At 39.7% G+C, this 15,714-nt stretch overlaps 1 protein-coding gene across 1 annotated transcript; it reads left to right on the forward strand.

The window, feature by feature from the left end:
* The first annotated feature begins 680 nt into the window (after nt 1-680).
* Nucleotides 681-14,742, forward strand: kat2a (K(lysine) acetyltransferase 2A). Its single transcript, XM_022209039.2, has 18 exons — nt 681-954; nt 1,193-1,316; nt 1,455-1,600; nt 3,049-3,138; nt 3,255-3,436; nt 4,051-4,242; nt 4,406-4,512; nt 5,264-5,368; nt 5,856-5,992; nt 6,241-6,449; nt 6,527-6,653; nt 7,633-7,743; nt 7,825-7,968; nt 8,064-8,178; nt 9,718-9,754; nt 10,536-10,599; nt 10,687-10,771; nt 11,764-14,742. The coding sequence occupies exons 1-18, from the start codon at nt 739-741 to the stop codon at nt 11,955-11,957; spliced, it is 2,385 nt and encodes a 794-aa protein (XP_022064731.1). The 5' UTR covers nt 681-738; the 3' UTR covers nt 11,958-14,742.
* The last annotated feature ends 972 nt before the right edge of the window (nt 14,743-15,714 follow it).

Below are 15,714 nucleotides of genomic sequence, written 5' to 3' on the forward strand. Positions count from 1 at the left end.
CAGATGTGTTTTTTGTCCTAAATGTGATAAATCTGGACCTCTATGTACTTCAAGGGCCTGAAACTCTAGAAATATTCACAGTAGGAAGGTAAAGATGTGCCAAGATCTCTTCCACAAATCACCAAGCAGAACAAAATGAACAATAAAACTTATTTACAGTCAGACTATTACACTAGTGGACATTACTTATGGTTTTAGATATTTACAATCAACAGTTCAAAAAAATATTTGTCAATTTTCAATTCTTAGTTTACATATTCTTTTCTTCAAATAACATCTAATATTTAAAATAAGTTTATTTGATTGTTTTTTTTGTGATTGAAGTACAGTAGTAGTACAGTTTTTTTTAGTTATTATATGTATTTTAACAAAATGGTAAAATGTCAAATTAAAAATATTTACAATGCTTCAGTTATCAATATACAAAACGTTTAAATACTAGCAAATATCATTTTTGTTTAAACAGTAAAAACAAACAAAAAAACTGTGTAAAACAGAATTACTATTCTCTCTACTCCGAATTTCTGATGTGAACATTATTTTATATATATATATGTTTTGACCTGTTTTTGGGGGGTTAACACGTAAGTTTATAATTATTTGTCCTGTAAATTTCATAGATTTTATCTGTAATTTAAGAAAGCGGCCGCTCCTATTCCCTTTAAATCAAACTCCGCCGACTGTCCGTGAAGGCAGCACCGGAGCTCCAGCAGCAGCAGCAGCAGCAGCAGCGTGGACATGTCGGACCCGGCGGCTCAGGCCTTACAACCCCGGCTACTCCAAGCCCAGTCGGCGGGCTCCAGCACCGCCGCGACGGGCTCCGGGACGGGCAACAGCGACCCGGCCAGACCCGGACTGAGCCAGCAGCAGCGGGCGAGCCAGAAGAAAGCCCAAGTCCGGGCTTTCCCGCGGGCGAAGAAGCTGGAGAAACTTGGCGTCTTCTCCGCATGCAAGGTAGCTTAGCATTAGCATGGCTAGCCAAAGTTCAGCACAACAAAGCGGTTAGCGGCTAGCGTTAGCATTAGCATCAGAAGCAAGTAGCGCTGGATGTTAACTTTTACAACTAGCTAGCTAGTTAGCATCACTGATACTGCTATTAGCCACATTATAACAGCGGATATGCTTTAATATGCGGCAGCTAACCGATTTATTACTAAACAACAGCTTTAAGGGGTTTATTTCTCATTTTCAGGCCAGTGACACTTGCAAGTGTAACGGATGGAAGAACCCGAACCCTCCATCGGCCACCCGGATGGATCTGCAGCAGCAGGCGGCCAGTCTGAGCGAATCCTGCCGCAGCTGTGGACATGCTCTGGGTACCAACTAGCTCCAAACCTGCTGCAGCTCAGACCTCAGCAGATAAACTAGCATCTACCTGATGATTAGTTCACCTGTGTGACGCTATTCCTGTGTTTGTTTGTTTGTTTGTTTGTTTTTATCCCCTCTGTGTGCAGCTGATCATGTGTCCCACCTGGAGAACGTGTCTGAGGAGGAGATTAACCGGCTGCTGGGGATGGTGGTGGACGTGGAGAACCTGTTCATGTCTGTGCACAAAGAGGAGGACACCGACACCAAGCAGGTGTACTTCTACCTGTTCAAGGTGGGAACCCGTGCTGTCAGATGTAACATTAATCTGCTGAAGTGACTGAAATCTGTGAGCCACACACAGATCACTTTATTCAGACAAAAACACCTCAATATTTGTAATCCCTGCAAGATTAAACAGACTGTGTTGCAATAAGAAACCAAAGATTAAACCTAAAATAACAGCCTAATTTGTTTATTATGTCCTAAACCGTGTAAATTCAGTCCAGCCGTAGAATAAACATGGAGGTGGTGATGGATATATTCCATCAGCTCCTTAAATAAACTGAACACACGGCTGGGGTTTTTGCTAAGTTTGATATTGTTGACTGTCACAGAGGGGAATTGAAATGCGTGGAATGAGTCCCTCTGTGTACCAAAAAGACAATATATTTGGAGAATAAAAGAGAGTTGTTCTGTGTCAACTCAGCGAATGTGGCTACTCCATATCAGAATCTGTTGAACCTTTGTAGGAATTTTTTCTGAAATTGCGACATTTTCAGAATTGTTTACCCGATGGTAATTTTCATTAAATCTCTCGTGAGCTGGAAACTGAAGAAGATGCCACTTTCAGATCTCCATATCTTTTGACGTGTATGTCCAAGTGTCCGCTAATATCGCTGAGCTGACACAGAATGAAAAATTATAAATGCGGTGTAAATAATACAGGCGATCATAAGAGAATGCCTTTGCAGTTACCCCTTATGTCTCCAACAGAATGCATGTAAAACTCTGTATTTTTGACGATATGATGCATTCAACCTGAAACTCCAAACACCTAAGAACTTAGTTACTTTAGAAATAAATGAACATATAAGCAACTGATCATTAATAGATAAACAGATGAATTAAATGGAAATAAATAAAAAGCTAAGAGCTTGAAATTGGTTTACTTTCTTAGGGTCATTTATAGTTCTTCGTATTTAATTAACCCAGATGAAAATCTCCTACAAAGAGCCGCTAGAGGCAACCTCAGCTTAAGCTCCTAGTGTTTTGTCACATCTAAGGCCAAACAGTTCATCTGCACAAGGAATAATCTGTGCAATATCAAAACTACTTACGTCTGTATGTCTTTGTATAGCTAATTTCCCCAAATGATTAATATAGCCTTATCTTAACTGATTTCAAATCACAATGTGGAACAGTTCAATTAGCAAAATGTGGAAAACTCCCTCCTAAAATCACTTCACGCATCATCAAGTATGCTTTATTCGTTACTGTGACTGAATGCAGTTAGTAATATAAGTGAAATGTTACTTGGTGTGATTGTGGTGTACAAAAAGTGATCAGGAAGCTCAGATGATGTCAGATTAAAGGAAGGAAGTGCAGGTCTCAATGGGGCTTATGACAGACATATTAATAAACCAGCAACCGAGAGTCAGTGTTCATGAAGTTTTTGTTCTAGTTCCACAATCACTGTAAACAACAAAACCAAACAAAAACAACCCTCCTTCTTTCCCTCAGCTCCTGAGGAAATGCATCCTGCAGATGAGCCAGCCAGTTGTGGAGGGATCCCTGGGAAGTCCACCATTTGAAAAGCCCAACATCGAGCAGGTGGACCTGAAACTTCTTCTCTACTTGTCTTGATCTTTACCAGCGTCCACCACTTCTAGGAAACAAATCATGAGCATAAACTCTCTACTGATCTTGTCCATCTTTTTATTCCAAAGGGGGTTTTGAATTTCGTCCAGTACAAGTTCAGTCACCTTGCACCGAAGGAGAGGCAGACCATGTTTGAACTGTCAAAGATGTTCCTGCTGTGCCTAAATTACTGGAAGCTCGAAACGCCGAAGCAGTATCGGCAGCGCACTCAGAAAGATGACGGGACGGCGTACAAAGTGGACTACACCAGGTATGAGCGTTTGTTGTAATTTCAGTTAATTAAATACTTAAGAGAAATAGCCCTACATCATGATACTACCACCACCGTGCTTCACGTCATGATGCTTCCACCACCGTGCTTCACATGATCAGGGATGGGATTTTTCCACGGATCCGTGGATTTCCGCGGATTTCATTTCAAGGATCCGCGGATCCCCCCCCCCCCCCCCCCCCGTCAACAACTTTCCGCTGGAATCAGAACTTGCTGATCCCATCCCTGCATGATGATGCTGCCACCACCATGCTTTACAGTGGGGATGGTGTCTGATGATATGTAGTGTTTGATGTCCACCAAACATGGCGTCTAGTCTGATGAACAAAAACCTACTATCATTTTGTTGTCATCAGACCAAAGAACCTTCTTCCTGTTGACTTAAGAGGTTCCACATGTCTTCTGGTGAACTCCAGTCTTTAAAGTACGTTCACTGACCTCAGATGATGATTACGTGACTTCTAGAACCAGTTGGTTGGACTTGAATGGAATTAAACGAGTCCTTTTTTAAAGTTACAGTTGGTGTTTGTTCATTTCCTGTGCTAAATGCTGTTTTCAGTCTGTGTAATCAGTGTTTTTCTTGTTTCCACCAGGTGGTTGTGCTATTGCCATGTCCCTCAAAGCAACGACAGCCTGCCGCGATATGAAACCACTCATGTGTTTGGCCGCAACCTGCTCAAGTCCATCTTCACGGTGACCCGACGGCAGCTGCTGGAGAAGTTCAGAGTGGAAAAGGATAAACTGCTGCCGGAAAAACGAACTCTGATCCTCACACATTTCCCCAAGTAAGGACAGACTCCTGAAACCACTGCAAAGTGACAACAGCTAATCACTCTAGATTTATACTCAGTGTTATTGCACAGGTTAGCATTACATGGTGATAGTGTAGCCTACATCTCTTTTAGAAATCTGTCTGCATTGGTTTTATTTGTACTTTTGTGTCTTCAGGTTCTTGTCGATGCTGGAGGAGGAAATCTATGGAGAGAATTCACCGATATGGGAGGCCGACTTCACCATGCCGGCCTCCGATGGCTCCCAGCTGGGACATCAGACAGGTGAGGCAGCGGTACACAAGACAACAATTCTGTCTTAACTTTAATTTATAATAATTAGCACAGTTTTCTTGATTAGTAAACAGACAGAAGAAAGGTGCAGAGAAAACGACCCAAATTTACAGCCGACTGGAACAGGACCAATATTATATTTGGACTTGTATGCTTCACCAATATTTTCCTTAATTTGGGGTGGAATTTTTACTTGCCAAATCACCCGGCACAGATTAGTAAATTATTAAAAACACAGACAAGCTCGGCAAATATTACAAATCGCAAACGGTCTCAAGAGAATACTAGTCTGGGGCAAATAGGGGCAAACATTAAATTTTGCTCTCAAACTATTGAAGCCACTTCAACATGTAACTGTAAATGATCAGGCTATTCTCAAATAGTATTTCAGTGTTTTTAAAGGCCAGACGTGTTATAAAGTTAAAATAAAGAAATGACTAACTTGAGTTAATGAGTGTGAAATTATTACCATAAAAATTGAATGTGATTTTAGGTAAAAAAAAAAAACATAAGATTTTACTGATACCTTTAAGAGAAATTGTCAGTTTTTGGAGTGCAAAGGAACTGATTGAATGGGTAGGAAACAAGTTATTGACAGAAACAGCAAAGAAGAGAGAAAAAATATGCAAATGGCAGTCGTACAGAATTGTAGTTGTCATTAATATAATTGACAGTTTTTTCTCTTGTCAGTGTCCTGTTGTGTAGTTTCTGATGAGGTGACCCTTTCTGTTTCTCATCGCAGTGATCAGTCCTGCTTCCGTTTCTGGTTCTCCTGCTCTGTCTAAATGTCTGAGCAGCAGCTCGTCTCTGGGCAGCATCGACGCTGGAGGTGTGGAGCCCATCACAGGTATCTGCCTTCATCACCTTTATACTCTGCTGAGGTGAAACATGAACCCAGCACGAACATACATACAACCAATGGAACTACAACAGGACAGAATACTGAAGCATGCCTGGTTCTTCTCATCGCACGAGCTGCGTTGGCCATTCCTGTCATAGTTTTAACTCCTTTAATACATTTTAGAAGCTGCTTTTGAGTTTCCAGCAGGTAAAAATACCAACATGTTTATGAAGAAATCCAAATGACACATTTAGCCCAACACACAGCTTTTTTTCTGGTCACCTAAATATAGCTTTTGGAGCCTGTTTCATGCACTTTTGCTGCCAGTGTGGACGCTCAGGACTGTAATGTATAATTTCAGCCTTGGTCCACACTAAGAGAACCAAACTCCAAATGTGAACGTGTCTGCTCAAGTCGGACAACACTGTTCTAAGATCCGTCTGAGTTAAATCTTTTTCTTGCTTCATTCTTAAAAATGACGCTTTATGTTCAGGGGAAAAGCGTAAACTTCCCGAGGCGTTGACGCTGGAGGACGCCAAGCGGATCCGAGTGATGGGCGACATCCCGATGGAGCTGGTTAACGAGGTCATGATGACCATCACCGACCCTGCTGCCATGCTGGGACCTGAGGTCAGTCAAACTATGTGGGCCGGTTGGACTGCTAAAAACATGGCGATCTAATTCAGTTTACTGTTTAGTTATTGGTGTTTGATTGCAGTTATCTATTGTTTTCTGTGGCTGTTCTGTAATAAACTTCTTTTTCTGGATGGAGGCATAAAGAACTCATGTCTGAATGTCACAAACCAGTAATTTTCCATATTCACTGTGTGACAATGGCTTTAATCTCAGGTTAAAGTTTAGTTTATGTCTGTTACCAGACGAATCTGCTGACGCCAAACGCCGCCCGCGATGAGACGGCCAGGCTGGAGGAGAGACGAGGCATCATCGAGTTCCACGTCATCGGAAACTCTCTTTCCCAGAAGTCCAACAAGAAGATCCTGATGTGGCTGGTCGGCCTGCAGAACGTCTTCTCCCACCAGCTACCTCGAATGCCCAAAGAATACATCACACGACTGGTGTTTGACCCGTAAGTGGATGATTTAATGTCGCGACGTTCGATTCCCGTCCTAACAACTCCTCCTGACACGTTTGGTTCTTTCGCAGCAAGCACAAAACCCTCGCCCTCATCAAAGATGGCCGCGTCATTGGAGGCATCTGTTTTAGGATGTTTCCCACTCAGGGCTTCACGGAGATCGTCTTCTGTGCCGTCACATCCAACGAGCAAGTTAAGGTACAGCATTCAAAAAACAGCAAAGTCAAATGAAGTAACTTTGCAATGCCTTATCTTGCTCTTTTCAAAGTAATTCTTGAGCGCTCAGAGGTGCAGTAACTGATACTAGACTAGACGTTTCTCTGTGCACAGAGGATTAAATGACAAAAACCTTCCCAAAATGTCAATAAACCTCTCTAATATGTCTCCAGATTTGACTCGTGAAAGTCCAGAATGGCTTTGAACTTCACCAAACTAATTTAAAATTTGTCCAAAGTGAGTCAGAATTGTCCAAAATGTCCTGAAACTTGACGCAAATTAAACGACTCAGAAATTCTTCAAAATGACAAAGAAAGTCAAATTTTAAAGTAATTAACTAAGTTTTGGTCTTTTAGCTGTCTGGGACGCAGTAACTGATGGAGACTAAAAGCTTCTTGGAGGACTAAATGGAAAAAAATGTGCCCAAAATGTTAATAAACCTCTCTAATATGTCTCCATATTTGTCCAAAATGACTCGACAGTTGTTCAAAATGTCCTGAAACTTCTCCAAAATGACCAAATCATTTCTAGAAATGACTCAAACATTGTACAAAATGTCAATTTAAGATTAACATAAATATTTGACATGTATCTTTTCACTATGGTTGATGTAAAAAAAACCCTCTGTTAAACAATTATCTAATTTAATTTCAGTTTGCACTCTAGAAAAGCAATTTATCTGCTTTTTTGAAAAATTATATTTTCTATGCGAATGCTCTCCCCTATAAAAGATTAATTTGTTACTAATCCAGAAATTCAAGTCATGAAGTGAAAATTTCTGCATTTTTTTTAACTAAATATTCTGCAGTCTCTAATTTGGATTTCCTCCTTTTTAAGCCTTAAAATGTTGATTCATGCTGTTTTAACATATAAATAACTAATATGTGTAAACACCAGACTAGTAATTAGATTTGTATTATTAAAAAAAAGCTAACGTATTTCTCATATTTTCTTCTTACAGGGCTACGGTACCCACCTGATGAACCACCTGAAGGAGTACCACATCAAACACAACATCCTCTATTTCCTGACGTACGCCGACGAATACGCCATCGGCTACTTCAAAAAGCAGGTGAGACCTTCGCGTTGGCTTCTCCTCCGTCCTCCGCCTCCCCCGCGTCCTCTCGGTAATTCAGTTTTTTTTTCTTCCCAGGGCTTTTCCAAAGACATCAAAGTGCCGAAGAGTCGCTACCTGGGCTACATCAAAGACTACGAGGGAGCGACGCTGATGGAGTGCGAGCTGAACCCGAGGATCCCCTACACCGAGCTGTCGCACATCATCAAGAGGCAGAAGGAGGTACGACGAGCTCCACCGCTTCTCATGCTACTCGTTTATTCCTGTGAGTTTTCATGTATTTTTAATGCCGCATAAATCTGGAAACGTCCCGGCAGATTATTAAGAAGCTGATTGAGAGGAAGCAGAGTCAGATCAGGAAGGTTTATCCAGGACTCACCTGCTTCAAGGAGGGAGTCCGACAGATCCCAGTGGAGAGTATTCCAGGAATACGTGAGTTTGAATTCAACAGTGTATTGAAACATCTGTGCTCCATCTTTTATTTTGTTCTGTTGTTTTTCATTTTATCCTCATTTTCACAGCTTTAGTCGCTATTATTTTTTTCAAATCCTCTTTGCTGTCCTTTCAACGTCTTATGGTATTGTCAAACATTTCTGCTTTTTATTTTTAATCAAAATTTATCCAGCAAGCCTTAGAACTTCCCCAAAGTGACATGTCCTTCCAGATGTCTTAAAATGTGTCCAAAGTGAAACTAAAGTCAAAAATTAGTCCAAAAAGTGACGCTTAAATTGTATGAAATGTTAAAGTCACATTACGTAAGTCTGACAAATGGCTTTTTTACATTTTTTCCTAAGTTTTACAGTTTTAGTTTCTACACTCAACAGAAATATAAACGCAACACTTTTGTTTTTGCTCCCATTTTTTATGAGATGAACTCAAAGATCTAAAACTTTTTCCACATACACAATATCACCATTTCTCTCAAATATTGTTCACAAATCTGTCTAAATCTGTGATAGTGAGAACTTCTCCTTTGCTGAGATAATCCATCCCACCTCACAGGTGTGCCATATCAAGATGCTGATTAGACACCATGATTAGTGCACAGGTGTGCCTTAGACTGCCCACAATAAAAGGCCACTCTGAAAGGTGCAGTTTTATTTATTATCATTTGGTATACGCCGACCACCAATATCCAGCAACTTCGCACAGCCATTGAAGAAGAGTGCCCCCCCCTTCCAATAAAACAAAACTGCACCTTTCAGAGTGTCCTTTTATTGTGGGCAGTCTAAGGCACACCTGTGCACTAATCATGGTGTCTAATCAGCATCTTGATATGGCACACCTGTGAGGTGGGCTGGATTATCTCAGCAAAGGAGAAGTGCTCACTATCACAGATTTAGACAGATTTGTGAACAATAATTGAGAGAAATGGTGATATTGTGTATGTGGAAAAGGTTTTGAGTTCATCTAATAAAAAATGGGAGCAAAAACAAAAGTGTTGCATTTATATTTTTGAGTGTATTTTTTCATTTTACTTTCTGTTTTGTGTGCTGTCTGTTAATGTGGCTTTTTTAAAATGGAAAAATAGTCCAAAATGATTCAAAATTCATCTAAACTGTCTTGAAACTTCTCCAAAAATGACTTAAAAACTCTTTAAAAAGTCAATGTCAGGTGAGGTAAATCTGACGTTTAAATTACTTATTTTACTCTTTTAAAAAAAAAAAAAAAAAATTTAATTATCATCGTTTGTACAATTTGTGGTTTTTTTATTCTATATTTTTCTTTTTGCATGCCTTTTAATGTACTATGACATTTTTACACAATATATTCACTTATTTACATATTTGCTTTACTTTACTTACTTTTTATTTGTATCAGTTAGTGTTGGTGTTTCTTTAATTTGATTATCTTGAAAATTCTGTACTTCTGCACTTTATAAACTCTTTTTTAAAAGGGTGATAAATAAAAATAGTTGTTATTATTATTGGTAGTAGTACATGTCATTTACAAGTCTTCTATTGCATCCAGGTGAGACGGGCTGGAAACCCAGTAACAAGGACAAAGGGTGAGTTCTTTACATATATTTTGATACATACATGACAAAAATTGCAGGCAGTGTGTTTACACGGAACAGAGAGGAGACGTGTGGAAACAACTAAAAAAATGTCAATAATTTATCTAGAGAATGTAGAATCACCATCTGTTTTTTTTCCAGTGTTGCAGCTGGAAAATGTCGTACGTTAATTCCAAGTTTTTTCAGTGTTTGCAAAATAAAATAATGTACAAGAAAACTTTGATTTTTTTTTTTGTCTCATTCTAACTGGGTTGTACAGTACTAAAGACATTTGAGTTATGTCTGCTTTTAGTCGTGTTCTGTCTCCATAAAGGTGCAGGACTTTACACTGCAGTGGAAAATGAGCCACAGTGAGGAAACATGTAACAGGAGCAGAAAAATCAGCTGCTTGTGGTTCATAACTCTGACAGCGAAACGTCAGAGTAAACCAACAGCATTCTTAAATGCCGCCACAAAGACAAGGATTGAATGTTTAACTTTTAGTGGAGTTCTCTTACTCTCTAATGCTGAAGTTGAGATCCATTCATCTTTGATAGAAGCTTCTGGGGTTGTAAGAAAGTTTGCTACTTTCTTTGTTTTCCCAGACTTTTGTGCCAATAAAAGACAATTTTTTTTGTGTGAAATGAACATAAAGCTTCACCTCGTCCAAGTATTTCAGAAGCACCACACATTCTAATACCTGATTACAATGAAAAAATGTGTGTTTTTAGTATGGAGTGCTTCTAAGTGTCATCAGTGTCTGACTTATTTTTGTTCCATTTGTGTTTTGTAGCAAAGAGGTGAAGGATCCTGATGTTCTCTACAACATGCTGAAGAACCTGCTGGCTCAGATAAAGGTGAGGCTCAGCTGTTGCAAACAACCACACATCACTAAACTATAAAGACCCGAGACTAAGCAGGACTTTGTTGTGTTTCTTTGACAGACTCATCCTGACGCTTGGCCCTTTATGGAACCGGTGAAGAAATCAGAAGCTCCAGATTATTATGAGATCATTCGCTTCCCCATCGGTGAGCAAAACATCTGATAGCACTTTGAAAACTCACAGGTCGAAATTAACTTCAGGCTGCAGACGGACTTTTTAACTGGCGCTACCAGATAGGAAACAGAAGTTGTTAATTTGATGTAAAGATTGACTTTATATAAACAACACTACACACACAGCCTGCAGTTCAACCCAAAACTCTGAATTTTTGTCATGCTGTAGTTCATTGCAGCTCAGTCAGAAATGGTTTCATTTTGGCGTTGCAGAGTACAAAATATAGATATGAGCAAATTCAAATCTGTGAATTATTAATATTTTCTCCATTTAACAACCCTCCATAATATTGGATCTAGATGTACTAGAATATGTGCTTTATTGTCATTTTTCGACAAATCAGTGTGATATTTTATTACTTCGTTCAGTTTTTCTGTTCATGAAAGAATCTGTATTACCACTGATGCGTACAATGCTGTTACTTCTAGAACTGGTGCTTATTGGTGCATAATCGTCACGTAACTCCCCCATGTTCCTTGGCAGAGTTATGTGACGATTGGTGTTGGTTTGTCTGTCAGTCTGTCTGTTAGCAACATTACTCAAAAATGGACTTACGGATTTGGATGAAATTTTTAGGGAAGGTCAGAAATGACACAAGGACCACCTCATTAGATTTTGGCAGTGATGCAGCTTATGGTCTGGATCCATGGATTTGTTAAAGATTTCTGTATCGGTGCAAGATAGCGGCACGGCATCACTGTAACTATGGCAACAAGTGAATATAATCTGGTTAGTTCAAACTAACAACTGCAACATATAGAATAAAGTGATTTTAATAAAATATCACAAACTTAGATTTGCTTATTTTTATGACAAACCTCTACATTACACACGATTAGTTCAAGGACTGTTGGACAGTTTAAATTAGACAATTCTTTCCGGTTTCAGACTCAGATAAATGGTGTATTTTTGCTTCTTTTTTTTTTTTTTTAAAGATAACATGCCTTTCGTTTACCCCCTCAGACTTGAAGACGATGACGGAGCGACTGAAGAACCGATACTACGTGACCAAGAAGCTTTTCATCGCCGACCTGCAGCGGATCATCACCAACTGTCGTGAGTACAACCCCCCAGACAGCGAGTACTGCAAGTCCGCCAACACCCTGGAGAAGTTCTTCTACTTCAAATTAAAAGACGGGGGCCTGATCGAGAAATGACTCGCACAGCTGCCAAACACCACGACGAAGCAGAGCACGTGGAAACGAAAGATGAATCTTAGGAAATGTTGGATTTCAAAATAAAATGTCAGAACCAGTGGAGCGATACAAATGTCAAAATGGCGTCCTCTGACATTTTTCCACTACTCACCGAGGGGGAATAATGCGCATATACACGTTTCATTGAGTGTACCAAAGTTACAGGTCCAAGTTTTAACCGATACTACTCCTTCCTCCATTTATTTATAGTATGACTGATCCGGTTTTGTCGCTTTTAAGGACAGTTGCTCATTCCAGTTTTGTCAAGCTTAGAGCCGACGTATATTTAAACGGACCTCGGGACCTAAAGCCACGTTGCCTTCCATTACTGACGGACACTTGAACATCCAGCCATTTTCATGTGTATGAAGAGAAATGTTCTAAAGTCGTGACGGTGAAAGGTTTGCTGAGCAGAAACTATTTAATCAGTCATTCGGTGTGAAAAGAATCAAAAGCAGCTGCTCGTTTATGAAGTGCAGGTTTTCATCTCTTGCTGTTTTGCTTTCCGGTGATCATTTGTTTGATGTTCTTTTGATTGTTGGTCGAGAAGAAAAAAAAAAGTGGTTTCTGCTATCTTTTTTTCTTTACTCCAAACAAGTGACTGATTATGAAAACAGCATGACAGGTAATCGTTGGATGGAGCTGCTAGTAATGGACTGAACGTTAAAAGTTTTCCCATAATTTCCACAAATGTTGCTTTTGTTGACAACGTAATCGTTATTTATGCATAGAAATATAACACATACTGTTTATGCACCATTCCACTGGCAGGGTTTTATTACAAACCTTATAACTAGAGGACACACTTAGTATAGCTCCTACCAAGCTTGGATAGTATACAGCAGAAGTGAGTACACACCTGTGCAAAATCACTTGAACGGCAAATTGTTTGAAAGGGAATCACTTCATCGATAACTGCATTATATCACAGCTGAACTAAAGAATGTTTCCTCCTATGAACAAACAAAAACAAATGCTTTCCAAAGACCATATTGAAAATTCAGGCTCCGAAGTAGAAGTCGATGTAGAAAATGTGAGTACAGCTGTGATTTCCAAAGGGCCTAACTGCCTGAACATGGTTCAAAAATGAGCTGGGGCATTTGAGGCTTGCTTTTCACCACATCCCTCTCATCTCTCAGCAGTTCTACTCTCTTGTAAGTCTGTTCATCAATGTGACGTTCAAGGCGCCCTTCCTCGTCTTCCTCTGCCACGATGGCCTCTGATTTTGTGTTCACCTGCCGTATCTCCTTTTGAAACTCTTCCCGCTCCTTGTCCATTTTGATCTTTGGGGGCGTCAACGTTGCGCACTTTGGCAACGTCAGACTAGGCACTTAGTTTGTGAACAGCAGAACTTTGTACATTTTTGGACCTGTTGGTCATCTGTACGTCTGCTTCATGGCTCCACGTAGAAAAGAATTAGCCGTGGAACTGAACAATCTGATCGCAAGACAAAGATTTCCAAGATGGAAAATGACAGACAGGTCAACTGAAAATCATGTCATAGCTGAAGAAGAAGCCATTAGTACCACTAATCAGAACCTGCTCCTGAAATGATTCCACAGACTACTTTCACAAGTTAGCTCTGGAAAAGAGATGGCGCAAGAGTTACCAGTGGAAGTCTAGACTGTGTAATTGACAGTCCGAAACTTCAGAATCCTTGGACAACATCTGAGGAAAAACATCCTGTTTGTTGTTGGGTACAAACCTCCAAGATGAACGAGATAAATTTGACTGGCTCAGATGGAGTCTACGGTCTTTGGCATGAACCTGATCGAGACTGTCACGGTGAAAGCATAGTCCTGACAGTGAAGAACAAAGTTGGGATTGTGATGATATGGGGCTGCATGAGTACAAAAGGTGTTGACATTTAGAGAACCACAATGAATGTCTGTGGAATATTCTGGCAATATAATGGAAAATTACTAAAAAAATATTGTGAGGTGATTGAATTTATAACCATTTTTAGCGGTGTTGCACAAGCATGTACTCCCATCTGTTGTACACTGTAGGCGTTGGCACTGATTTCTGCTGTCGTACTGTGTCTCCCACACATATGCTATGTAGTTAAGTGTTTTTTTTTTTTGTGTGTATGTGTGCAGCCACATTTTAGTGGTGTTTCCATGTTTACCAGGCAAAAGACCCAAACATGGTGGTTAGAAACCAACCAGCAGTCCTCAAACCGATTCTGGCTTTCAGAAGAACTCTATTTATCTCACCGCACACACTAGCTGTAGTGTGTGTTGATGCATGGCACACAATTTACAGTTTGCATTAATGACGCATCCAATTTTTAGCAGGTGTTATATTGGTGTAATTTTTTTACAAACGTAATTGTTTTTTTGTTTTTTTTGTTCATTCATTGGACGTGTTTTTGTTGAGCGGTCAGTGTCAAAGTGCTTCCTGAGATGCATCCGCTTGTTTCTGGAAGCTACTGTCCAGTGCTGGTTGAGCCTGCTTGTTGAATGTTTCGTTGGTTTGCGTGGGCGTGACTGTGAGTGGATGTCTGTTTTTGTACTTGAATCATGACTAGCTTTGAACTGTTGAAGTGATGTCATTGTTGCATTATTCAGGGTTTGTCAGTTTGCGTAGTTCACCCTCAAATCTACCTAATGCTGCATTTCAGATTCTCTCTAAAGGTCAGTCTGAGTGAACCTTCCAGCTGTTTGAGGATGGCTACCGTCAAGTTACGGTATAAATAATATTTACTGTAATACTGTTCATGACAATAAAGTTTTTTTTGTAAACACTTCTGTGATGTGTAGGTGCTTTCCAGAAACTTTGATTCTTGGTGGCACTGAATCAAAAACAAGACATGCCTGAACTTGAGTCATTTAAGTGATTTCTAGAATATTCCACGTTAAATTCCCCTTTTGGTTGTTGATTCAACTCCTAAAAATGGGTGTGCATCATGCAGTATTACAGAAAGTGCCACCCTGCAGGATTTATTTCGGTTTCTTATGTATGAAACACTGGAAGTCTGAATGTGTTTTGGATGCTGCAGTTTAAAGGTGGAAATATTCACCTAACTGCTTATTTCACTCACAATGTTTCTTCCAGCATATAATTGGCAAAATTGATTTTGCGCCAAAGTGTTGATTGTATTGACCAAAATAGTCGAGGTAGGATTTGTCCTTTTTCAAGATTTCACATTTAGTTTTATAGTACCGTTTTAGCAAGCTTGCTGCTTGTGTACATTGATATTTAATATATGTACAGTTTAAAAGAAAAAAAGAGTTCTTCAGGTGGGTTTCTTGCCTCAATTTAGCTTCATCTACACACTAGAATTATAAGAGGCTATGAAAGGCTTGGAGTTTTGCCCAATTTTGGCAAAAAATACTACCTACCCAGCTTTAAAGTCAAAACAAATCTGATTGTAGACATTATTTTAACTTTAAACAGCCTTAATCTGAGGAAAAATGTCTGTTTACACTTCTAAAAGATGTTAAATTGGTAAAAGCAGACTTGTGTCCTGTCCTTGACTGGAGATTTGAAGGTACTTGAAGCCAAATTCGTCCCTTATTACCAAAATATCCTTGCCTATAACTCATTTTTTTTTGGTTTTGCTTTCCCAAATAAAAATGAAAACATTTGGGGCCCATTTAGGGTTCAGTGGATCCAAAACCTGGCAAAGTCTGTAGTGGACGCTTCCTTCTTAGTCACAACCTCGACTGTGACTCAGACAAATATAACTTTGTTTGGGAAAGTTTCACCTCAGGCT

The sequence above is a fragment of the Acanthochromis polyacanthus genome, chromosome 21, assembly GCF_021347895.1.
Source record: "Acanthochromis polyacanthus isolate Apoly-LR-REF ecotype Palm Island chromosome 21, KAUST_Apoly_ChrSc, whole genome shotgun sequence".
In the NCBI taxonomy this organism is placed as follows: Eukaryota; Metazoa; Chordata; class Actinopteri; family Pomacentridae; genus Acanthochromis; species Acanthochromis polyacanthus.